Source organism: Mytilus edulis, chromosome 8 (assembly GCF_963676685.1).
Source record: "Mytilus edulis chromosome 8, xbMytEdul2.2, whole genome shotgun sequence".
In the NCBI taxonomy this organism is placed as follows: Eukaryota; Metazoa; Mollusca; class Bivalvia; order Mytilida; family Mytilidae; genus Mytilus; species Mytilus edulis.
In genome coordinates, this window is record NC_092351.1 from 1,645,989 (window position 1) to 1,673,865 (window position 27,877).

Here is a 27,877-nt window from a genome sequence, read left to right on the forward strand (position 1 = left end):
CAAATCTGGAACGAGCTGCCGAACCATTGTCGAATGGAAACATCTTTTGACCAATTCAAAAAATTGGTATACATATGGGATCCAAATAACAGCTCATGTCAGTGTAGTGCATGCATATAGCGTTTATGCCTGTGGTTTTTGTTTTTTGTTTTTTTTTGTATGACTATTCGATTTGTGCTTATCATATTATTACAGTAACTTTATTTTGCATACTACATGCATTACGTTTACATGTCATTTATGGTATCTTACTATGGTCGGGTTGTTGTCTCTTTGACACATTCCCCATTTCCATTCTCAATTTTATACTGTACATGTATGCTTTAAGTTGTGTTATGTTCACGACTTCGGTATGCGTGTATATAATTTGTTATTTGGTCGATTTGAAAAGCTCACTTGACTATCGACTTTAAATCAATATAAACAAGAAGATGTGGTATGATTGTCAATGAGACAACTGTCCACAAAAGACCAAAATGACACAGAAACTAACAAATATAGATCACCGTACGGCCTTCAACAATGAGCAAAGTCCATACCGCATAGTCAGCTATAAAAGGCACCGAAATAACAATGTAAAACAATTCAAACAAGAAAACTAATGGCCTTATCTATGTAAACTCTGAATTGAATTAAATTGAATAAATAAAAATTTTAAATAACTGCTTGAATGCGCGGGCGAAATTGGACGCCCAACTAGACCCGAAACCGAAATAATAATACCGGGACAGAAGTATATATATATAGACGTCTACAATAGTTCTGTCTGCTATATACTGGTTTGAAAGTGTATGTCATTGGTGCTAAAATTGTTAACATATTTTTAATGATTTTATATTTAATTTCATCAAGCAATAAAAATAAAATCTGATAACAAATACAATATATATATTATACATATTATAGTCACGAGGATTTCAATGCCGTATATAACATATAAACAAACAACAATCCATCCTAAGACCCATGTACAATTTGGCAAGTATGGTGGCGTTCCATATTAAAATATATTCGTGCTACTCTACACCAACATGGCATTTTACATTTTCATTTTAACAGTTTGAAACTTCCAACAATTCAATTGTCCTGCTAAATAAATCCGTTAGACCAAGGAGGTTATATTATATAACCTCCTTGGTTAGACTAATGCAAATGTGTCTCTTCTACAAATGCATGTATGTAGGGAATTTTTTGAAAAATGCGGCTAAAAATTCTTCAAATTAAATTTTCTATCAAAACGATTCTTTATTATTTCCGAAAATTTGATCATTTAATAAATAACCTATATCATGTACCTATATACAAATAAATATTCAAAAATAATCAATAGCGTATATGCATCACCTTATTCTTTATATTAAATATTGATACATGAATTAACAATATACACGTCTGTTTGTGTTTTATATACATAGCACCATAAACATAGCTGAAATATACATCTTTGTCTAATATCACATACATCAAAAATATACATATACAATGGTTTATAGATCACTTTTAAAGCACTATCCAAAAAACATGCGATTTAAACAGAAAACATTTCGTAAAATAGTCTGTATGAGTATTGAAACTTAGGACGAAATAGCGAAACAAAGTCATCAAAAATACATATAGATGTTCGCACAGGAGGCTCTTGTTCCGTATTGCTTTGACATCAATATAAGAAAGGGTTTTCCGGAAGTAAAGTTTTGTTCCGTTTTGTTTTAACTGTGATGTCCTCCTTATCACCTTCCCCACCCGTAGCTTCCATTAGTTCATTAAACAAATCAAGTGTATCCTGACTGGATAACGTGACCTCCATTGGCTTACGTTTGGTATAATGGCTATATCTTTTATTGTTTGCATACCCTTCGTCATCAACTCGGTCCATCACGCGATCATACAGCACGCGCCTTTGTTCGTCTGCGTAGAAATCAATTTCGACAACCCGCGTGACAATTGCTTGATTTTTCCGCCAAACGTGGAACTCGTAATCGATTGGTGTAAGTCTCTCTGCTGTCACTATAACTGTGATGATAGCTTTTCCATCTCTCATTTCCAAGTCTACGTTTTCAGTAACTGTGTCGTAATTGGAAGTCGTGATAAATTTCGAGCTTGTGCCATCTGCTTGCTGAAGTGGTGGATCTCCATAAATATCCTCGTGGTGGTGCTTGACGTCCAAGGATTGTCGAATGTCTTTGGCGTCCATTGTGGAGAGTCTGGCGAGCAGTAGATTGGTCAAGTTTTGTTTTGAACGCGGTGCCCTTCGTCTTTCACCATCACCAGCCTTTCGAGTAACTACAAAACATAAATTAAACTTTGCATCAGTTTGGTTAGTTTGGCATTTAAGAAACATTGGAAAGACAGCAGCCGATGTAAAAGTTTTTTTAAATGAAAAGATACCTACGTGACTAATAATTCCATTAAAATTATATTCATTCATTCATTCATGTTTAAAAAATGTTTTTTAGGTTTCTTTTTTGCATTTCAATCCAGTTTTTAACTCAATGAACAATAAACTGTACAATAATGGAGAAAATTATAAGAAATATTAATTAATTCTGTCCTCTTCCCCCCTTCAATATAAAATTCTTCAAATGTCATGTATATTTATTTACTAGTATGTCGATTTGTCAAGATAATAATGAACCCTCTCTGTGGTTTCGTGGTAGAGTGCTCAAATATTGGTTCGAACCAAAGCAGGGTCGTCCCAAAAACTTTAAAATTGGTATCTGTTGCTTCTCCACTCAGTACGCGGTTTTAATGAGTGAGAGCAAAGATCGGTCGGCCTGGAGTCAGAATAATGTTTCTTAGTAAGATGTCCTCCTGTGGACTTTCGCATAAACTAGCACATAGGCTCAGCATGTCAATCTAGTACAAACCTTGACTCCTTTCTGAATGCCCAGCGACGTATGTATTATTGTAACAATTATAAAAATCATTGTAAAAAATTACTTTGCTCTTCATGGGCACTTTAACCTGGAATAAAAATATCTTATCTTATCTTATCTTATGTGACGACTGTTTATGGGTGGTTTTTTTCAACGAGTCAAACGGGTCGTTTCTTCTCATTGTCGAATATCTGGACATTAATAATGAACATCAGGATATACGCAAATTTCATAAGAGATATAGTAACGAATAATATATTTTAAATGTATTTCTAGACAGTATCAATAAGTTATCGGTGAACAAGGTTTTTAAATTTTCGATTGTACCTAATAATGAAGTATTATTTAAAGCAGAAAACGGACAATGTGTGTGGAATTAATTTGGTATCTTTTGTTTCAATATTGTCTGTTAAAGCTATAAGAGATACAAAAGTAAAACCAATAGTAGTCAAACGAAAACAAATTACCTACAGACTTAATTTAATCTGTTCAGATTTGAATGCGTGCCCTATATACCTTTTTCGTTTCATCAATATAAACTTCCGCAACATAAATGTTTGACCTTATGGAATTTAAAAGTTTGAGATTTACGATTTTCAATTCAGTACATGAATGTAGTCTTAAATCGTGGCTGTTTAAGTATTTAAAATTTTAACCTTTATTGTCACTCAAACAAATAAATAAATTTTATTTTATGGACACACTGACCTATTTGTGTCTTGTCACTTGAATTTACTACATACTTATGTCAACAATTTTTTGTCTGTCTGAATGCATAAAGTTACGAAAACTTTAATAATAATTTAACATTTAACAATTATATTTTGTTGCATGTCATGCATGATTAACGTTATTCAAGTTTTAATAATTACTCAGCATCAAAACACCATATAATATATGTTATATAACGACGCATAATAATTATAATGATTTCGACAAAGTAAGTGGAGCTTGACTTCCGTTATGTAAGACTTGATTTGAACCCCTGGTCCCTTCTTTGTGTTTGTCTAGATATTTGTAAGCCCTCAACCCAAATGTAGGTCTTTTTGATTGAACCCCGTGTTCCCTTATGTCTTAATGCTTGAAGACCTCGTATCCTATTGATGTATGTTTATATACTTCAACCCTTTTTTCCCTTTTTATGTCTTAATGCTTGAAGACCTCTTATCCTATTAATGTATGTTTATATACTTGAAATCTTTGTTCCCCTATTCACGTATGCCTTTATGTTTGAACCCTTTGTTTTCTTTTTCACGTATGCCTTTATGCTTGAACCCTTTGTTTTCTTTTTCATGTATAAAATTGAGAAAGGAAATGGTGAATATGTCAAAGCGACAACCACCCGACCATAGAGCAAACAACAGCCGAAGGCAACCAATGGGTCTTCAATGTAGCGAGAATTCCCGCACCCGTAGGTGTCCTTCAGCTGGCCCCTAAAATATGCATAATAGTACAGTGATAATGGACGTCATACTAAACTCCGAATTATACACAAGAAACTAAAATTTAAAATCATACAAGACTAACAAAGGCCAGAGGCTCCTGACTTGGGACAGGCGCAAAATTGCGGCGGGGTTAAACATGTTTATGAGATCTCAACCCTCCCCCTATACCTCTAGCCAATGTAGAAAAGTAAAAGAATAACAATACGCACATTAAAATTCAGTTCAAGAGAAGTCCGAGTCTGATGTCAAAAGATGTAACAAAAGAAAATAAATAAAATGACAATAATACATAAATAACAACAGACTACTAGCATGCCTTTATGCTTGAACCCTTTGTTTTCTTTTTCATGTATGCCTTTATGCTTGAACCCTTTGTTTTCTTTTTCATGTATGCCTTTATGCTTGAACCCTTGGTCTCCTATTCATGTATGCCTTTTTGCTTGAACCCTTTGTTCCCCTATTCATGTATGCCTTTATGCTTGAACCCTTTGTTCCCTTTTTCATGTATGCCTTTATGCTTGAACCCTTGGTCCCCTATTCATGTATGCCTTTATGCTTGAACCCTTGGTCCCCTATTCATGCATGTCTCTCTATGCATGTCTATATGTTTGGATCCCTCGCTCGTTTTAAACAAGATTAAAATATTTGACAATGGACGTGCCAGAGGCCGGGGAAATAATCGTTTTCTGGACATTTTTCGGTCTCTAACGATTAGTACAGACCTTTATAGGATAAGACGCAAAAGATCCATAAAATAATTCAACAGAGACAACCTATGCAACACATGCTTCCACATGTTTTAGAGGATGTGCATCAAGTATTGGACAGGAATTTTATTGTTTTAACTGCTTATATACATCTTCCTATGACATTGGACAGTGATATAACAGAGGCACATTACTTTATAAAGTAAAATCAAACTTCAGATACAAATTAATAATACTATAGACCTGTAATATAATCTGCATAAACCGTTGGAGGCGTAGAGGAATTATATTTTAAGATATGCTGCATTTAAATATTCAGGAATTTTGATATGAATATAGAAAGATAGTGGAACAAACGTAAATGATACAGACACCCAACAACGAAGCGTTACCAAGCATAGATAATATTTTAAATTGATAAAGAATGATCCGGCAGATTTAAAATGGTATGTGTGCATCAAATGCATTATTATGCACTGTTTACATAAGGATTTTATATAAAAAGTAAATTTAGGAAACAAGTAGGAGTAAAAATACTTCGTTTGACTACCCGAGTGTAAATAGTAATATGTTGAATGTTCCACTCTATCAAAGTATATCAAGGTAATATCTTTTATCAATAGTGTGCACCTACACGCCCCCTTTCAAAACATGTATTCAAAGCATATACTAATGTGAAATGATGTTTACAATTTTGTGCATTTTTAATTCATTATTTATAACTTGTGATTCATTTATTCATTTAGAAAACGGTAAACATGAACATGTAGTAAAACACAAAATTAAAATATTAACCGTTAAAGAGATAACTGTTAATTTTTCCATAGTTTTCATGCCGATGATGGGTGATTCTCTCCGTGTTCTTCCATTAACAAAAACTGACCGCCATTAAATATACTGTTAGTGCACATTAAAACACCCCAAATCAATCAATTAATTGTTCTATTTTTAAATGATACGGTATTATTAAGGATTATATATTAAATAAGTCTTGGGCGCGATGTTCAAATAAATTTTAAGACGAAGAACATCAATAATAGCTTTATTGTTAAAGTTCAATTTCTCATGATATTTTTGGACTGTTGTCCGATGTTGAACCAATCTACAATTTCCTTTGAACATGGGTATTTTTTTTAAGAAATTTTCAAATGTAGGGCAATTTGAAGCTATTTTCAGTATTTTTAAAACCTAACCAGCAGCCTAGATTTTATAAGATATTGCAATATCCTAAACTTTTTTTGTATTTTAAGGGAAGTTATGGAAACGAAATTCAGACAGAAGCAGAAACAACGTAACGAGTGATCGAATAAAAAAAAGAAAGAAAAAAGCACATAATTCTTCACTTAACATGGGGGGGGGGGGGGTAAATGTTCATGAGTTACTTTTTAAGCTTTTAAATTGATTCATTTATAATATTAATTAACACGAATGTTCAGCATTCTTTGGATCAGTCAGCAGATTATTTATCTGTACATGTATACATGCGTATGTTTTAAGGTCACAAAATGCATTAATAACTGTCTATTAAAGACATTAGATCCCTAGGGGCTAAGGAGGGGAGATCAGATATTAATCCTTCTGTATCAAATACAATATGACTTTAAGATGATACACAACTGGCCAAGAGGCATACAACTACATACATCAAATACCTCAACGTTTTCAAGTACAAAAGTAGAAATGTGGATGCAGGTGGAAGATTTTTCAACATAAGTCAATTTATATCAGCTAATATGTATATAAAAGAAGAAGATGTGGTATGATTTTAAATATACAACTATTTACAAAAGACCAAATGACACAGAAATTAACAACTATAGGTCATCGTCGGATTTCACCAATGAGCAAAATACCGCATAGTCAGCTATAGAAGGTTCCGAAATAACAAATGTAAAACAATTCAAAAAAGAAAACTAACGGCCTAATTATTGTAAAAACATATGAACGAAACACAAATAAGTATCACAGAAACAAACGACATCATCATGATTTATTTCCTACTTTATCTTCTCTTCTTTCCTTGATATTGCAAATCGTATGTTTTGAATACTGAAAGACAACAATTCAGAGAGAAACATAAAAAGAGGAAGTTTTAAAAGTTTTAGGCAGTACACTACAATAGAGAGGCTAAAGTTTAACTACCAGCTCTATTTTAAAACTTTAAGGGGATATAAATATAAGGAAGATATGGTATGATCTCCCATGAGACAATTATTCACAGGAGACCAACTTACGTAGAAGTTAAGAACTGTATGTCACCGTACGGCCTATGAGCAAAAAACATACTGCATAGTAATTTATACGTTTTTACGTATACGACAAAGAAGTGCATGGAATCCTCGCTTTGCTCTTTCATTTGATCTTTGGTATGCAGGTTTATAAAAAAAAATGTGTATAAACATGGGGATGTATACAGTAAAAACAAAGTGAATTTAATGAATATTATCTAAACAAAATTTTTCAAATACTAGTGTTTTAATAACCCATAGTTGATTTTCGTATTGTTAAATGCATGCTTGTTTCAAAACGTTTAAAACCGTTTTTTATGAAAAATGCATGTCGGAAAAACCCTTCTGTGGACTATTCCAATCAATACACGTGAACTTCCTTTGATGCTGTGGTATTCGAACATATTAAGAACCACGTATCTTTATCTTTTTATTTGTTTATTGAGAGAAGACAAAGATAGTGTGACATTTTTTTCAAATTGAAATCTCACGTCAGAAATCAAATCTGTTCAATGGACAATTTATATCATAGCTAATTTGTAAAGTTAAATATTTAATAGTTAAAACATTATTTTCCCAGTTCATTCCGACGCCTAACCCTTGTAAACTAGACAGTACACTCATATAAAAACAATTTATCATCGTAACTCCAATAAAAAATGTTATATCTTCAGGGTGGGGTGTCACTTTATAAAATACATGTAGGATTTAATGTGTATTAAGGTGTTAACAATACATGTGTTTTATCTTATCAATCTATACTACAGAACGAGTCAAATCGATCATTTATTATAACTTTGTATAGGTTATTGTTCATTTACTAACCATGAAAAGAATTACATATTAAAAGGTTTACGCAAGCATAAAATTTGTAAAAGTAACCTTTTGACCTGTTTCTACAAAGTTGTTGTATAAGTTACAAATTTACAGGTGTTCCTATTTAATTTAAACAATTAATAAGCAGCAAAATTGAAATTGAAAAATAAAACATTAACTCATCGAAATTTCAACTGATAGTACATTTTGATAAACAATGAATCCCCCCTTTTTTTCGTTGAATGATCTACCAACGTAATGTGCTTTCTATCTTTTGATATGGAGCAGAATGCTGGAGAATAACCCAGAAAGACAGCCAAATGTATGAGGAATATTTGTAAAATATATTGACTAGAAAAGATATCAAATAAAGAACTGACTACCAAAGAACAGAACAAAAAGATCAGATGACCACCATAACACAACTGAGATTAAGATGGACACACCTTAGAAGATCAGAATAACATCACCAAAAAAGCTCTGAAATGGTTATCATCGGAAGGTAAAAGAAACAGAGGAACACCAAAAGAAACATGGAGAAGGACAATTGACAGTAATTTGAAAGCATAGGAAAGACCTGGGATAAAATAAAAAAGATTGCAAAGGACAGACAACAGTAGGGAGACCTAGCTATATATATATAGAGTGGTACCAGCCTTATATGCCAGTCAACATGAGGATTAGTATGTATTCCACTGAATGACTAAAAAAAATAGATAAAAAAAATGGAGTACATGTATTATTTTTTCCAATTTTCATTCGGATTAAGATTACATTGTAACTTACAGGACTGGACACAAGTAAATGTTTTTTTTTTTTTTTTTTAAATCAGTAATTGATATTTTGAGTTGAACATCACGAAAACCAATTTAAATGTAAATATATATTCGATCTTATAGAGAGTCAGATGCAGCCATTTGAATTAGATCACTTAAAAAGATATAGGAAGATGTGGTATGAGTGCCATTGAGACAACTCTCCATCCAAATAACAATTTAAAAAATAGTAAACCGTTATAGGTCAATGTACGGCCTTCAAAAATTATTCCTTCTCACTTTCTAATGGATTCATTGTTGATGGCCTAACGTCCAGTGGCAAATATTTAATGCATTTTCAGGCCTAGGACGAGAAAGATATTTAAACAATCGAATCGATCATAATTGCATTTTGTTAAAATAGTGACCCACATGTTCATTAAATTCTCGACCAAACAAAAGGTTTTCTTTATAAACACAAATAACTATTAACTAGATTGTTTAGTATCATCCCAAAGGTTTCGAAAAACAAACAAAACAAAATAATGTTTCATAAATATTTCACATATTTTAGGAGCATATTCATGTAAAATACGTTTAAACATACTAATTCGTGTGTACAACGTTTGTATTATATAAAGATTTGGATACAGTGAGTTTGGTTACGTAACTTATAGGGTGTTTACATTTAAAACTGCACTTTAAATTACAGTGATTATTACATTAGAAAGGTAAATTTTAATGTTACAGACGAAGACATCCGTTTGTTTAACAACAACTGACATTTTATTTAATTCAAAACATTTCTCAAGCCAAAACAGTCAGAGGTTGAGAACAAAACATTTCAGTTATAAGACTAGCTATCAACACTACATGTGATTGTTTTATCCTAACCAAGCGATCGTGAATTCATCTAAGTTCCAATTGTCTTGCCAGTACGTATATTTTTGCCGTCCGTTCGATACCAAGTAATGTTAGAATAAAGTTCCTGTCGTTTAATAATTTTCAATTTTGAATTGTTTTACACTACATGACATATATGTAAATGCTATTGACCTTCATATTTACTTTAACATATACAAAACATAATTAAATAATGCGTATTTATTTGTTTTTGTGAGTGTCATTAAATGATATCAATCAATCAAGTAATTATTTCCTTCAGTACTGTTCTTTTGCGTTTGTTAAATATGTGTAATGGTATTATCTTATTTTGCCCCTTCAATTTAATTTGGAATAAAGTATATTCTATTCTATTCTATTCTATACATTATTTCTTATACGTAGTTGCTAGCATTTCATGTTCAGATCGTTTAAATCGACATTAGTGATCGTGTGAACTGAACAACGGGGATATTAAAAGCTTACAGAAGAGATAGAAGTTTGCATCAGTTCTTTTCCAAGTGGCCAGCCATTGTAAGTCGTATCAATAATCTCATCTTAACTTACGTAACCGTCAATTGACGAAGACGTATGGCCCCCAGGGTACTTCATGGTAATCCTTCAGTGTTATAAAATATAGATTTTATCATTTCTTTACACATCTACTGAAGTTTAGTAACTTACTAGAATTTGAAATATTCACTAAATTAATGTTTATTTGTGTGTAGAAATATCTCGAGAAATAATAAACACGCATGCCAGTTTACTTAGTGATTCCTTTTTATCTGTCCAACTTTTTTAGTTTGAAATTGATGTAACTTTTAAAGAAAAATTTGACCTATGACGTTACAATTATAAAGTTAAAAAACCATGGTTCAACTAATAAAGTAATTGGAATTTTCTCTGAAGCGACCGATAGTGCAAATATAGACATCATCAATATAATTCCATTGTTACGAAGTCACGCCCATCATTACATACATGTAATTCATTGATACTGTACCGACATACTTCACAAACTTTTAGTAATTTTACGCTCAAATAAAATAAATATACATGTTATTACAATGTACATATTTTATGACAGTTATACACTTTAAAGTAAGGAAGATTAATAGAGTACATTAATTTACATAAAATAAGATGACAATCTTAGTTTTCAATTTCTTTTCTGAATGGAATTAAGGTTGATGTTCGAGTTAGTATCAAAAGGAAGATTAAGTGTACTAATATGAACTTATATTGTCAATATCTACAGTAATCTTTAGTATTCCAATATTCAGATTTCTCAGGAATTGCTACAATAATAACATTTAAACATTAAGATAAGATTTCAAGGTATGGCAATAGTTTTGCAATTTTCGATAAGGCAAGTTACACTTAAGATCACTTTTGGAGTGCGCAAACTAACTACATAGCATTATAAAAAAACTGTATTTCACCCCCACCTCACCCCCACCCCACAAAAAAATTGAAATAGAAACCCTACAAAGTAGCATTACCCACCTGCAAAAACTTAGTCCTCGTCCGATATTGGTACCCGTTTATTTTTAATTGACGGTATTAATCTATCTTGCGACAGATTTTAAAAGAATATTAAACACTCCAAAAACCTGATATAAAAAACTAACATAACTTACAATTGTAGACATATATTTAACACTTACCATTTTTGGATTTAGAAAATCTGTCAACAGTTTCAAACGCCATATTCTCCATTTCTCTGATATCTTTCTCCTGTTGTACCCTCTTTTCCTCCTCGTACCTCTTATATATATCCTCATCACTATGGTACAGAGGATTAGTCTTACTCATGTTAAACTTGTTGTCAAACATATTAATGTTATCATTGTACTCATCCAGATTCTCATCGAAATTGTTCTTAATCAGTATATTACCCCTCACGACGCGCATGTCTCGGTCAACATCAGTGTATGTTTTCCTTTCTGGTTCCGGCGTCCCTTGGTAATTTTGCTGGTGGTTAAGTATACTAGATAACTTCGACTGGTACCCATCCATTTGGTCGTACGATTTCTGTCTACCACTACTACCACTATTGACCTCGACTGATGATCGGAATTGACGACCTTGACCCTCGGCAGCAGGTCGTCCTACATTTAACGTTCTTTCGGTGGAATATCTCGGTGACATAAACTCAGCATTTCCATTAAAAGCAATCGGTCGATTATGTCCCACATCTATAGAGCTTACATTTCGATTCTGGTCTACAAATTGTCCACCAGTAACGTTGTTGACGTTTTCTGTTTTCATTGTAGTTATAGTTTTTGTTGTCTCTTCATATTCCATTGTTTCCTCCTTGACGTCATCAGAGGCACTCGATTTGACAACTTTATATTTTCGTCCGCTGTCAACTTCGTCTGTCGGTGGTTCATATGGCCGATGTTTCTTTGCTGTATGCCATTTTGGTGACTCGTAAGGGCCTTTGACTAGAGCTACAGATTTATACACGGGTCGTTCTTGAAACTGTTTCGAGTCAGTTTCGTCAATCCTAGCCACGATTGTGTGTTCCTCCTTCGGTTTAACGATTTGACGATTCTCCTCTTTGTGTGTAACGATTTGATATTCCTCTTTCGGTTGTGTCATCACCTGAACACCAGTAGTTACCTTTTGTGGAATAGGTTCTATCTGGAGAAGGTTGTATTGAGGAACCTGAATTTGTGGAACCGGAAGTTGTGGTAAAATAAATGGCTGTTGAACATAATAAGGATTAATCTGAGGTATCGGAGGGACGGAGGAGTTAGCCTCTACCATGTAAGCTGCTGACATGGCGTTAAGTCCACTTTGGTCGTACGAAGATGATTGATTAGTCACTTCCTTCTTCATGTTCACATCTTGGTTGCCAACGTAACTAGATTTACCATCTGTTACCCATGGACCGTCAGAAGACATTTCATAAGACTGTTTAACAGTTTTAAGGGATGATGAACCATACGGATTCTGCTGTGGAGCACAACCATCTTCGTACTCGTACGATGTGGTCCGTTTATTGGAGGAGCTGTCACTGTATCCATAAGGCTGCAACTGTTGACCTTGACCTTGCCTTAATCTTTCGTCCGTGTATTGTCCCGACTGATATCGGTTGTCAGTTTCAGTATATTCCATTGAATTCGGATTATACAAACTAAGTATGACTTCCTCAGCGGTATTATAATCAACGCCAGAATTTCCATGAGCTCTGAGATTATGAATTCTCTGATATGACGGACTGCCACTTTTAGGACTTGCACTATCATATTCCGAGCTATATCTATGATCAGAAGTGCTGTACTCGTAGCTTTCATCAGTAATATCCTCTATCATATATGTATCCCCTTTATGATCTTGAACTATATATTGATTCCTATGACCATGATTACTCGGCTCCGAAACTACCGGAAGTGACGCGGTATCTGACTTGTCTCCATCCTCCTCCTCTTCCTCTACAACCCGGTGTGTGAGAGTTGTAATCACTAGGTTCCCACCATTTAACTTTGTGATCGTCTGGTTAATTTCAGGTATAATATCGTCATTATTTTCTCCATTAAGTTTAGATATGGCATCAGTCAGGAGTGCAAGATTCCGTTTTTGTGCTGTCTGCTCTTCATCATTAAAACCATCACTATTAACAGAGCTTGATGTTTTTGTCGTTATCTTTTTACCCCCTTTATATTCCGACATTTGAGAGGTTTTAGTATTTCCCGACGATTTCTCTGGCATTGTAGAACCAGTCCTTAGTTCCTGTATTATCGCTATTTTGGAATCGTTAGATGCACCACCGATTGTTTTATTATCCAAATCTGTTGTATGTACGTCCACAGTTGTCGAGAATCTATGGTCCTTATAATCTAGATGAGGATTTAAAGGTGTAAAAGTTTTACCTGTAAAATTATCAGTCACATGATCACAGCCTACGGTATGACACGCGTGAATGACTTCACTTTCTTCTGTTGTATTTACATCAAATGTAACTGATCGTTTACTTTTGTGCTCCGTATTATTATAATCTTGTGTATGTTTATTTACTTTATTGTTCGTTAGAGGTAATTTTTCCACTTTATTTGTAGCTTCAAGCAAAGATGTTTGACAGTCTACATCTATTTCTTCTTCATCTTCCGCCTCTTGTAAAAAGTCAAGATTAAGTTTCAGGGCAGATCGTAAATCCTCTGTATTATCTGTGTTTGTATTTTCGTGTGTTCCTGGATCATCCGATGAAGTTTCGTACTGATGTTCATCGCTTATTATTTGAGGCATTTCCACCTCATTTGTATCATAATTACTTTCTCTTTCATTAATTTCATCTATTTCACTAGGAATAACTTCGCCGTTTTCATCGTATTGAGTAAAATCACCTCTAGAGTTTATTTCAAAAGTCTGGTCTCCCCGACCAGTCGTTAATACTTCATTTTCTTTAGCAATCGCTGTTTCTACTATATATTCCCCTTCCACAGAACTATCGTCTTGCTCAGAACTATCTGACGATTCTGATTGGTCAGAACGTTTAAGTGAAATGTCATGGTTTATTCCAGATTTTGCATTGTATGTATCAATATTGTTATCGGTCTTTCGGTTCTTTGTCCGTTTTGCTAACCAGGTATCCATTAAGTCTAGATACGTCTGACACAATTCTTGTTCGGTATTTCTTAAAACCTCATCCATTGGAGGTGTATCGGTAGATCTAGCAATATCAGGATTTATTGGTGAAGTATTGCTAGAAAAACTAACAACATCAGAATTGCTTAAATCTTTTTGCGTGTTTGTCAGATCAACATTTCTATTTTCATTTGTATTATTAGTACTAGAAGTTTGGTAAGAATTTGTAAACTGTAAATCATCGCCTTCCGTACGAGAATCATGTTTAATGCCACTTTCTATTTTATTTTCCAGTTTAGTACTGTGATTGTTATACTGTCTAATTTCATACCCACAATTTCCTTGTTCAATGTCTGTCATTGCGTTATTTTGTAGTTTGGTGGTATTAACTTCAGATGTCTCACCATTTACAGAAGATACGTTATCGATATCTATTAAGGTTGCTTCATTCACATCTGCATTGCTAGCTTTTCTTCGATCCAACCCACCTAAACAAGGAGATGGTGGTGCTCCTGTTTTAGATGTCTCAATTTCTATTTGACCTTTCAACTTCACATTATTATTATTTGAGTTCGCCGAAATATGACTATAACTTTTAGTTTTATTATCAGATTGGAATTGTATTGAATTGTCATTATAATGTTTAGCAAGACATTTAGTTTTTACTTCGTTATCATTGGTAGAAACAGATTTAACACTTTTGTCGGGTGTATCAATACTTAAGTGAGGCTCTGTTAAATCGACTCTGATTGGTGACGGATCGACATATGTTTTTACAATTGATTCTTTAAATTCCTGAGGTAGCGTTTCAAAGTTCGGGTTAGATTTATTCTTTCTTGGTGGTTTTTTTGGAGGGGTATTTTTCGGATATATATTTATAACATCGGCACATGTGTCCGTTCTATTTATAACATCGCTACTTATGTCCATCCTATTGTGGTCCATACGTAAGACATCCACAGCTTCATTTTTAGTTGTATTTAGATTGTCATTTACAAAAGTATACTTTAACGGAATATCCGGTTCAACTATTCTATAATGTTCAGCGGACTTATCGCTTTTCTCGGTAATTTCTTCAACAGTTTCTATAGTCAATTGTAAATTATCTATAACTCGTTGATCTTGTACATGATACAAGACGTGAGATGAATCACGTTCTTCAGTTTGTAGGATATTTTCCTCAACAGCGAAATACTTTGTCTGATTACTTACGACTGGTGATTCTCTAGAGTTATTTGTAAGCTGTGATCCGTTTGTTTCGCACTTTTCAATAGGTCTTAAAGGTAATACCGACATTTCAGCCGGCATATCGACAATTTGTTGTTCTCCGTTTTCTTCTAAATTAAAATTTTCAATTTTTGTATTATTATCATGGCCAGTTATTATTTCTATGGTATTATTTTCAGACAGGGATGCAACCTGTTCTGTATACTTTGGAGAGCTTAATTCAACTTTTAAATATGATGTTTTTGTTTCACAACTGTTTGCATGTTCCTGTTTAGTAGAATAATGTAATAAATCCGGAGTATATGTTCCGGATATATCACCTAAGTCGTGAGTGTCGTTATTGGTTTCACTGTTAATGCACACATCCGAAGTCAAAATTTCCTCGCTTGTTACATACTGAGTAGAAGCTGCAGCGACATTAGAAGCACTGTTTTTCATTGAGCATGTTTCATTGTAATGAATACTATTACATTGTTCAGGCCCATCTAGTGCATATGTATTTTGATTGTGTGGATAATTATCATTTACGATTGGTGATTTAAGTGTAACATTCAAATAACTACTGACATTTTCGGTTTCATGTCGTTCTGGTAGAGACGTCGGTTTTTCACCACTGATAGGTTTTTGTTTCGATTTTGGTAATCGTTTTTCTAGGTCTGACTTTTGTTGATAATAGGAAACAGGCTGTTCAGAAATGTCTTTACCAAGTAAAGTTGTCGTTCGTGAAGAGACATTTTCTTGTCGAAAAGATATCGGTAGAGATGACAATTCTGGTAAAGCGTTGTCAGAAAAATAACACGAATCAACTGTATCCACTAAATCTCTTTCCGCTAGTTCTCTTTCTGCATCTTTTTGTTGATCACTTGCATGTTCATGTGATTTATCCAATAGTTGAAATGGTAAATCTATGTTTTGTTCTTCAAAGTTTTCATGTTTATAAAGAGTACTATCAGACTGGGTTTCTGGTAAAGGCGTTGGTATATCTATTCCTCGTTCTTGAAAGGTTTTATTATTTTCATATACTGGTTGAGTTTCTATGATTGGAGTAGGACATTGGATCAGCCTCGGTTCCATTTGACGTGAGGAAGGCGACGATTGCGAAAATTTACCTCTATGTTCTTCAATTTTAGAATTCGTTATTTTATCCCAGTCTCGTTCTGACTGATTTCCTATTCCAAATTTAAAGATAAGACGATCTATTTCAGTTTCCTCTTTATTATCTTCCGACTTATCAGAGGATTGGTCAATGTTTGGATGATTTGATTCGTCCTCTCGTGAAGGATATCGTTTACGCAAGAAACTTTTTAACGCATCAGCAGAAGTTACCGATCTGTTAGGATCTGTTCTGTTGAAAGGTGAACTTGATGTTTCCTTTTGCTTTGACGAAATTCTTACTCTGTCGCTGCCAAGTTTTTGGTAGTTTGGATTTTTATCATTGACTGATTGTGTGATTTGTTTCGGACTATTAGCTTTTCGGTTGCTACCAGCTCTATGAAATATGGGTCCATTATTGAAACTCTTAGTGTTCGACTGATCCAAGTCATCCTCTGTAACGTTACTTCTATTTTTAATTTCAACTGGTTTTTGTTCAATGTTATCTTTACCTACAGCTATGGTGTTTGCGATTCGTTCACTAATACTTCGTTGTAATATTGACTTCCTATGTGCAGGAGCTTTATCATATGGCTTTGATTCTATTTTTGTCAGATTGTCATTGTTTCTGTTATATTCTGTGTTTACTTCTGTATGATGAAAACTTTTAAAAAGTAAATCGCTGTTTTCAGTTTGTCTGCTTTTGTCTACTAATCTAGGGCTATATGTCGACTTTTCATTTTGATTTGATCGAGGTGAATACAGTTTGTCAGATGATTCGTTCTTGTGATTATCAATTTTATTTTGAGTTCTTTTCTCCCAGTCGTCTTTTTCTTTACAATCAGGTTGCAAAACAAAATTATTGACCTCTGTATTATTTCTATCTTTACAACTTTCAACTGTTACGGATTGATGCAATTCTTTATCAATGTCTTCTTCGTCAGGATATTGTTTCTGAAGGAAATTTCTTAATGCACTCGTTGAGCGCATACTACCTGTTCGATTAATTGATTCGTTCGTCCTTGTGTCAAGTTGATGTTTGTTTGGTATGTGCATGCTCACCGAACGCTGTAAACTATTAGTATTTTCAGCAGATCCAACAGTCCACAACCTTCCAGAGCTTGCCATACTTTGATTGTTTGTATTATTGACCATGTGTGATTTTCCCGGCAATTCTCCTTTTGGGCGGACTCTTTTCCTATGTTCTGGTATTCGGTCAGGTTTATTTCTACTGTTACCGATGTTCACTTTATCTTTGTGTGTCTGATGATATTGCCCTTCTCGTATGATATCGTCAGAGTTTACCTTAACATCTGAGACGTATGTGTCTGTTGGGTTAAATCTGGCCTGTTCGTGTTGTGGTTTAAAAGCTAGATTCTCTGTTGATTTAGAACGTAGGATGTACGGCTCGCCACGTTCGTCATAAGATTTGCGTAACGAAGAAACGTCTGCTTTGTTGTTAATGTTAGTTAATGAATTAGTCCTCTGTGAAGGTGTTATAGTCGTTTTAGCGACAGACAAATATCTGTTGGAAACGTCATTGGCACTATTATGTCTTTTGAGCGAACTTGTCCTTGAACTTATATCCATATCCTTAGTAAGTGAATCATCCTGTGACGAAAACATCTTTTTTAAATGAGACACGTATCCTGGTTTAATTTTTTGCCGAACGGATTGTTTATTGTCTTTTAGTTTTTGCACTATGGGTTGCCAATCGGAAGCTTCAGTGGTTTCTTTTACCTTTCGCTTACGTTTAACTTTTTCTTTCGAATCTTGAGTATTTATCGTATAAAATCCAATGTTGCTGTCCGAATCAGAATCAGCAAATGAACTGTCATGTGACTCTTGTGGAAGACTTAGTTTGAAACGTACTGAATCTTTTCTGTCCAGAGATTGTTTTTGTGACGAACTCCAAGAAGTCATACGCTGACTCGATGTCCTTAAAATCGACGCTCGCGTAAGTACCGGCGTAGAAGTTTCTGGAACTACTTGATTCACTTGAGTGTGAGCATGCGTGATGCTTTCCTCCATTCCATTTGTATTGAAATATTCTTGCACATTCGGAGGTGTTGAACATCCGCCATGTATAAACCCGGAGTCAAGAGACGAGAACGAGGTAGAAGGTGACAGTGTCGGAGTATCATTCAGTGAGGAGTAGATTATTTTGGGTGTTCTTCCTCTCTCGTGATATGTCGGTTTATCTCCCCTGATTAATGGTGCAGTGAGAGTTTCTATCTTTTCCATTTTGTTTTAAGTTTACCTGAAATAAATGTAATATAGTACATATAATATCTTCTAATTATAATAAATAGTTTTACAAGGCATTTGAACAAAAATCATTAGCACACAAACATATACAATTTGTGCATGTTTGCCTAATGAATTGGGCGCACACCTCTATATGTATATGATGTCTTGTGTAAGAACGTTCCCTTTCTGATAATGTTGTTTTTCTTAAAATTAGTAATTGTTTCTTGTTGGGCCACATTATGAGCCCTTAATGTATATGTATGGCAAACTTGCAGATAAATCTAGGATTTTGTATTTGTCACTCCTATATTTCTCTTCCAAAACACTATTTTATTTTGATATAATTTGCTACCTCTGAACATATTTAATCATGACATTACGATTTTTGTCCTGTTCGCAGAAATGTTACTATTGTGAAATAAATCTTCAAAACTAGAGATACTGCAAATTAAGTGATGTTTTTTTGCTTAATTTTTATTTTCAAATGATTACGTGGGTGTTTTTGTTGTTGATCTTTGTAACATGATGCAAATTCACAAAATTAAAAGGTGAAAGAAAGTCAATGTTTTAAATGTTTGTTATTTTGGATACAGCATTCGCAGTTGGAAATATTTATTCTTGCATAAACTAAATGTTCTAAACAGGACCATGAAAACCCCAGTGGAAATTAAATGTAATGTTTAATGAAACGCGCACAAAATTTATATTTTATATCATTGTAAAATTATAGATTAAAGTTCGAGCTTTCTTTTTTTTTTAAATGATTTAAATATCCTGATATCACAATCAGGTAGGATTAATTAGATTTGCCTTTTTATGAGTCGGATTGTGTTTATAGCTCCTAAGTTAGTATGGCACATCATATCGTATACTGAATAATATAAAGTAAATCATAAATTATATATACGGCTTACACTTGCAACTTTGAAATAATTATGTTGACGTAAAGATGCATTCTACGAAGGACATTTCAGACTAAGGCAAAACACTGAAAGTAGTGACGTTTGGTCCAAGCGAAAATAAGTTCAAAATTCGATATTTGCAATTATAGATGTATACTATCAAAATATTCCTCAACTATTTCGTGTACATTGAATAGAAGTGGATTACATTCTGATTTGAAAATTATTCAGGAAAAAATTATTCTCAAGTGTGTGCATATTTTGATGAGATATGCATTATGTATGGTTATTGTATCATATGGACCGTTGTTTTAAGAAGGTTTATTATGGTATCATATATAATAAATCAAACTATATTATTATAACAAGTGGTGCCATCTAAATCAATGTTCTTTGTTTACATATTTTATCATAAATAGCAAAATCAATGTTGATTTAATAGATAAATGTGAGTTTTACCAATAAAAGTCCTGATAAATATAAGTAGCATATAAATCAAAGTGGACCATTACAACATTCTTCTATCTAGTCCCATTTATGCTTTCTCGAGTCAATTACCGTAAACTCCAGAAAAATTCTCGTTTGAATTGTTTTACATTTGTCACTTCGGGGCCTTATAGCTGACTATGTTTTATCGGCTTTGTTCATTGATGAAGCCGTACGGTGACCTATAATTGTTAATTTCTGTGTCATTTGGTCTCTTGTGGAGATAATAGTTTTATTTATTATAGAGAATACCATAATACACGTAATAAAAACAAAAGACTATGAGTTGTCTCATCAATCATACCATATCTTCTTTTTTATATATGTGATATTACTTACTCCTTTGGAATGTGTGCTTCTTTTATAATTCTGTCAAAAGCTGGCAATTCAATCTGTAACGTAGGACTGCTTTACTGTTTCATTCTTGGTGTACTACATAAACAAAGATAGATAAGTTATATTAATTAAAACCAAAATCATTAAAACATTAAATGGTGAAAAAAAAATAAGCAAAACCGAAAAAGTTATGTAAAAAATATCGAATTTACAAATGCATTTTATATTCACAAAAAAAATTGTGACAGTTGCGCTACAAAATGAGTTTGTATTTTAGTTCTATAACGAAATAAAATTTGACAAGGTTAGAATGTGGCGGACCTAAGATTAGTAATACTTAATGAAAGAAACAAAAGATACACAAAACAAGTCAATATTATTCATAATGATTATTCCTTTCCATTAAATATTTAATCATTCAATGTTCCACGATTCACTTTTGTAAAGCATGAATATAAAGTTAAGTTACGCTGATTTTGTTTAACTGTGATGTGAAGTAAAATAAGTTACGATTACCGTACATGTAACAAGTCCATGTCTTCAAAAATCCAATAGATGATGCTAATAAGAATAAAAAGAGATATAGTCCTTGGTGTGGGAGCACAACAACACATTTCAACAAAAATAGCTCACCATTGGTAACTTATGGACAACATTACTTATGTAGGACGTATACTGAAGTATGATATTATTTTCCAATACTGCACATCTTATCCCAATTTATTTTGAACTGACGTGAGGTGGGTGTACATTCCACTGTTATCCTAACTTACAATGATATCTAATATATAGGTAAATATACACTCTAAAATGCATGCTCATGGTGCAATTTTTACTCCCGCAGTGTAAAAAAAAATCATTTGAATACGCCTTAAAACTATTGGCAAATATTTAGCATGTTTCTTTTGAATAGTGCGATCGAATCCAGTAATGACATTTTTAGGACATATTTAGGCAGGAGTTTGCGAATGATCATCGAACGTGAGTGTTCAGACTTTGACCTTCAGTAATGATGCAGTCGGTGTTTTTGTTAGTATAAAAACAAAAGGAACATTTTAATCTTATTTCAATTTTATTTAAAAGTCAAGGATATTTCATCTATATAGACTAATGTCACTAATAGACTATATCTCTTCAACATTGGTGACTTTATTTTCGAGACTTTTAAAAGAATTACTTTATCTTTCAAAAAGATAAATTAAAACAATGTCTCTTATCACGGACTAAAGCGATAAACCGCAACAAAACAGAGAACTGTCGCTGACCTGGACGTAGGTTGCTGAATGGTTTTCGTTTAAAATTATATTTCCTTAAGTAACAAAAAATAAAGCTCATACCACATATCACGTTATATAGGGAGACGACAAGACAAAATATAAATTAATTTAAGAGAAAAACAACGGCCTGTTTAATTTCGAAACGAAAAAAAATGACATGTAGAAACAAACGATATATACTAAATAACAGGTGCGTGGAATTGGACAGCCATAGCTGTCGGTTTCCGAGCGCCTAGGAAAAAGGCGTTGAAATCAATGTTTTCAGAATGCAGTACTTGAATAGTAGAGAATTAGGTAATTCCATCCCCCAGTTTGTAGTACTTTCTATCAAAATGTGAAGAAGGTCTTGCCCACAACACTAATGCGATGACATTGTATTTATGAATAATTACATTAGTTGCATGTTTCATTATAATACGTTATTCGGATTGACTATCTGCACATCACGTGTTATTCCCTAGGCAATTGCATCACACAATAAAACTTACCATTCATGATAACACGAGGTTCCACAATAAAGTGCACAGGTGAATTAAATAAAAAAAAATGATAAAATTCGTGTTTTCATGAGCTTAGCTAAAAAATGTAATTATAAGTATTGAATGCTTCTTTTTGTTACTTCATAGGGTTGTAAAAGCGTTGACCGTGCGCACATTTTTAGAATGAAGCGCTCCCGCGCTTCATACAAAATGTACTTCGGTCAACGCTTTTACACCCCAATGAAGTTTCAAAAAGAAGCATTCAATTCTTAATTAAGTCACTAGTGTGTCAAAGAAGTGCATTTACTATTCGTTCCTGTCTATATATAGCTTTAATTGTACAGGTTTTCAAATAAATTGTCGAATAGATGTAACATTCTGTTAGAAATTGAAATTTATCATTTTAAATAACTTGCATGGTTGAAAAATATTGAAATATTTCATTTTTTTTTCATTTCACAAATAAAACGACTGACTCGTACGTAATGCTCGTTCAAGATATTAACTATCTGTCGACATAATCCTAAAACAATCACCAAAGTCATAAGAATTGGCTATGTATACTTACATTTATAAATGCTAAATTCCAAAACTAAATGCAATAAATACATGGATGTCGACGCACTCAATGAAAACATTCACTACATACTATCAAGTTTATCCATCCGATAAGTTAGTATTATAATTTATGTAAATTTTACATTATATTTGATTCTTTTATTAAATTTCAAGACTGTTCACATTAGACTTATTAATAACATCAATGCTCAGACGTATCTTACACATAAACAATTTGTTGATCACAAATCCTCACAAAAAACAATGTTGATTTTGTAATAGTAATCTGAAGATTTAGACCCGACAACAAAGTTTTAATTCGTTTAATTCCCAAAACATTAAATCTGTTTAGTCTTTAACATTTGACTTTTACTGCGGTGTAATGTTAATACCCTGTATTTAATCCACCAACTTCTAGTTAACTGTTTTAAATGGCTATTTAGAGTATTAAATACTTGACCAGTTTATCATTATTTTGTGTAAAATACAACAGTGATTCGATAATGCCTTCTTATTAAACAAAAGAACGTGAAGGTACCAGTTCTTTTATTGGCTATTAAACGCCCAATTTAAGAAAGCAGTCACCCGAATACGAAAGAAATAACTTTTCCTTATCTAAAATAAATTATCGTCATATAAGGCCAAATTAAGAAAAAGAAGTTTCATGTCCCTCGTGTCGCTTGTCTCGTAATCTGATAGCTACATAGAGGTGTTGAAAATAATTGCCCTCCAAGACACATCTTAGCTGGCCAAGGGTTATGATCCAGTCCCTTTCTGTTCTAACCCTTGGTTAACGAAGATGTCCAAGACGGTGACTTAAGAATTATCAGATTTAGCGCGCGCAATACAGGAGCGACAACGCTCTTACTGCCATTCAGTCAGATTATTGTTAAATCTGGTTGTTTATTTTGGTCATGTTTATATATAATAATTAAAACTTGTCATAAAAAATCCACAAAAAATGAGGACGTTAGTGTTTTAATCGACTTAAATGAGTATCATTAATTTAATATAGTGATGCTAGTATTTCCGAGTAGAATGCAAAAGTTTGATTTATAGAAAGAAAATTCATCGAAGATACCGGGCTTAAAACTATAGACGTTTAAAACTATTAGTCAAGGGGATGGGCTTCTTATTAATGGAGATATTGTGGTCAAGTCAGAACATATGTTTCCGTATGTGGAAAGGGATTAATATAAGTTGCAAAACTTGATTTCCTATCCATTATAAATACATATATGATTAAAATGGAGAATGGAAATGGGGAATGTTTCAAAGAGACAACAACCTGACCATTGAAAAAACAACAGTATATGTTTCCAAAATTTCCCCCATCCTCCCCAAAAAATCAAAGGACAACTCCCCTAATGCAGATCGAGTATACCATTTACCATCCGCCTAGCTGCAGCTACTCCCTACACACGTTATTGTTCACCATCATTTATTCGTCACTGATACTTTATCACGACGTTTTAGTTCAATACGATTCCGTTGGCTCAGGATTTTGTCTCTTAAGCTTGGTTGGTGTATTCAAAATACATTTTACAAGTTAAGAAAACCGGGAAAATATTGTCACCTTTTTTTTTCACTGATAATTTAAAAAAACCCAGATATACCAAACAAAAGATATTATGGCATCAAAATTCATTGTCTGAAAATTATATCATTCGAGGTAAGAAATTTGTATAAAAACTCATCGTAGGTACCAGGATTGAAATTTTGTATTTGCGGCAGACGCGCATTTCGTCTACAAAAGACTCATCAGTGACGCTCGAATAAAAAAAAGTTAAAACGGCCAAATATTAAAAGTATGAAGTTGAAAAGCATTGAAGACCAAAACATCCTAAAGGTTTTGCCAAATACAGCTAAGGTAATCATTTGAACAAAATAATAAGAATCAATAATACTAATATTCACTTTTCTGGCCTGTCTGAAATTTAAACCTTGAAATCTTAAGCTCATATTTTAAAACAAAACATGTTAAAAATTCTGAGGTGAAATAAAACAATAGATCTAAATACCACAACGATAGATATATAGACATCTAAAGAAAGAGAATGTCACTTCTGCTCTGTCATTATGCTAATACAACAATTACAAACACTTTAATAACCATTACTCTGACACAAATCTTTTCACTTCATTTGACATATTGATTTATTTTAATTCAAACAATAAAATAATGCGGGTTAATCTAAGTAGATCACCGTATATTTTGATATTTACCAGTTATAATATTGTTAAAATTTTAAAATAAATCAAGAAATCGAGTTAATAAATAAATGCATCTCTCCATGCATCGAGTTTCGCGAATCCGGCATTGCCTGTTGCCTGACAGTCGTTTAGGTGGGAAGATACTCAATCACCTAGAATGTAGATCTCTGGAACAAGCTAAATAGTTTGTAAGCACTGAATGGTAAAGATTGCTTTAATTTATCAGTGGGAAGAAATTTTGAATATTTCATGGTTATAGTTGACTTAACAAAGAAAGATAACTCAAATTTTCAAGAAGATTTTAAACAAGAGCGCACACCTTCATTACTTCTCATTGTTAATAAATGATGTTGATAGTCTAAAATACAAAGCTTTACTACAACTTTCACATAATCTTAACCACATTCAAGAAAATGAGGTCAAGGTCATATAAATCTTACAAGTAATACATGTACACCTTACAATCATTTAATACCATTTAGTTGACCTATTGCTTTGTTTCTAAGAAACAGACTTAATCAAGAAATCTAAACATTGAACCATGAAAATGAGGTCAAGGTTAGATGACACTATGCCAGGCAGACATGTACACCTTACAGCCATTACATAAAACAAATATAGTAAACCTATTGCTTATAGTTTAAGAAAAAAAACAGACCAAAACACAAACAGATGCTCTGCAGGGTGCAGCTTAATACGACCGCAGAGGTCAAACCCTGAACATTTGGGGCAAGTATGGACACAACATTCAAGCTTGATACAGCTCTGAATTTGGGATTGTGATAAAATAGTTGACACAGCATAGGTTTCTGAAAAGTATGAAAGTGGTCTAATGAACTTATAATTTAAATTTACCTATTACAGTCTAATATCCAAAATCTAATGTTTGATGAATTCAAATGAAGTTTAATTTTGGACCCTTTTGACCTCAATGTGGACCAATTTGTTAACAGGGCCTAAAAAAATCTAAATACATGGTTAGATTTAGCATATTAAAGGACCCCATATATTCAATTTTTGTTGAAATCAGTTTGATTTTAGACCCCAATTTGGACCAACTTGAAAACTGGGCCCCTAATATAAATTCATATACATGTTAAGAGTCAGCATATCAATGAACCCGAAGAATTCAATTTTTGTAAAAATCAAACTAAATTCATTTTGGACCCTTTGGACCTATATGTAGACCAATTTGAAAACGGGACCCAAAATTAACAGTTAAATCCATGGTAAGATTCGACATATCAATGTACCTCAATAATTCAATTTTTGATGAAATCAATCAAAAAAGATTAATTTTAGACCCTTTGAACCTCATGTGGACGAATTTTAAAATGGAGATCAAATTCCAACCAGATGCTCCGCAGGGTGCAGCTTTATACGACCGCAGAGGTTGAACCCTGAACGGTTGGGACAAGTATGGACACAACATTCAAGCTGGATTCAGCTCTAAAATTGGATTGTGATTAAATAGTTGACACAGCATAGGTTTCTGACACAGAATGAACGTGGTCTAATGAACTCAAAATATTGTTTTTGCCCTTGAGCAATTCACTATGCTGTTGAATATTAATACTCTCAAAAAAATGTTTGAAGAAATTTTCTTTTTATTTATGAAATCTGAAATGAAAAGAATTGAACCCCCCCCCCCCCCCCCCAATTTTTTTTTCCACATCCCCCTTTCCTTTCAAATTTCTATTGGAGTTTGCAACAATAACTGCACATTTAAATACATCATAAAATTTTAAAATGTAACAAAAGGTGCTTGTTATCACTGAATGGTAAAGATTGTTTTAATTTATCAGTTGGTAGTAAAAGTGAATATACATTGTATATTGTATAAAACAATGATTTAAGTTGATTCAACTACTATTCTGGACAAAGAAAGATAACTCCAATCAATTGAAAATTTCTTGCTATTGCACAATATTGTGCAATTAGATTTTTCTTGCTATTGCGCAATACTGTGCAATTGAAAATATTTGCTATTGCACAATACTGTGCAATTGAAAATTTCTTGCTATTGCACAATACTGTGCAATTGAAGATTTCTTGCTATTGCTGAATACTGTGCAATTGAAAATTTCTTGCTATTGCACAATACATAATATAATAGTTTTGGATCCCGATTTGAACCTACTTGAAAACTGGGCCCATAATAAAAAATCTAAATACATGTTTAGATTCAGCATATCAAAAAAGCCCAAGAATTCAATTTTTGTTATAATTACACCTTATGTAAGAATCCGGGGTTTTAATTGGTTAATAGCCAGTGTATTTTTCACCAATTTACTGTTATCAAATGAATATCGTTCATTTTTAACGCCGCCGGGGTATTTGCTAAAAGGATATGCCTTTTTTACCCTCTCTGCCGTGGTATTTGCCAAAAAATACTCTATCCGACTGGACGCTTGTAACGTCACGATCATCAATGCGTTTTAGTACATTAACATTCGGTGTAATTAAACAGATATATCATGTTATTGAGGGGTATTTGCGAAAAATACCAGTCTTGAGAATGAATTTCCCTCGCCTTACGGCTCGTGAAATTTAACATTCTCTCGACTGGTATTTTTCGCAAATACCCCTCCTTAACATGATATATCTGTTCAAAATCAAACTTAGTTTAATTTTGGACCCTTTGGACTTTCATGTAGACCAATTTGAAAACGGGACTAAAAATTAAGAATCTACATACACAGTTAGATTTGGCATATCAAAGCACCCCAATTATTCAATTTTTGATGAAATCAAACAAAG

General features: G+C 33.1%; 1 protein-coding gene across 1 annotated transcript; it reads right to left on the bottom strand.

The window, feature by feature from the left end:
- Positions 1–820: 820 nt before the first annotated feature.
- LOC139484572 (extracellular matrix-binding protein ebh-like) lies at positions 821–23,423 on the bottom strand. The gene is made up of 4 exons (XM_071268346.1): positions 22,914–23,423; positions 20,593–20,685; positions 11,374–18,875; positions 821–2,280 (listed from the first exon to the last, which is right to left on the bottom strand). The coding sequence occupies exons 3-4, from the start codon at positions 18,857–18,859 to the stop codon at positions 1,658–1,660; spliced, it is 8,109 nt and encodes a 2,702-aa protein (XP_071124447.1). The 5' UTR covers positions 18,860–18,875; positions 20,593–20,685; positions 22,914–23,423; the 3' UTR covers positions 821–1,657.
- Positions 23,424–27,877: the final 4,454 nt, after the last annotated feature.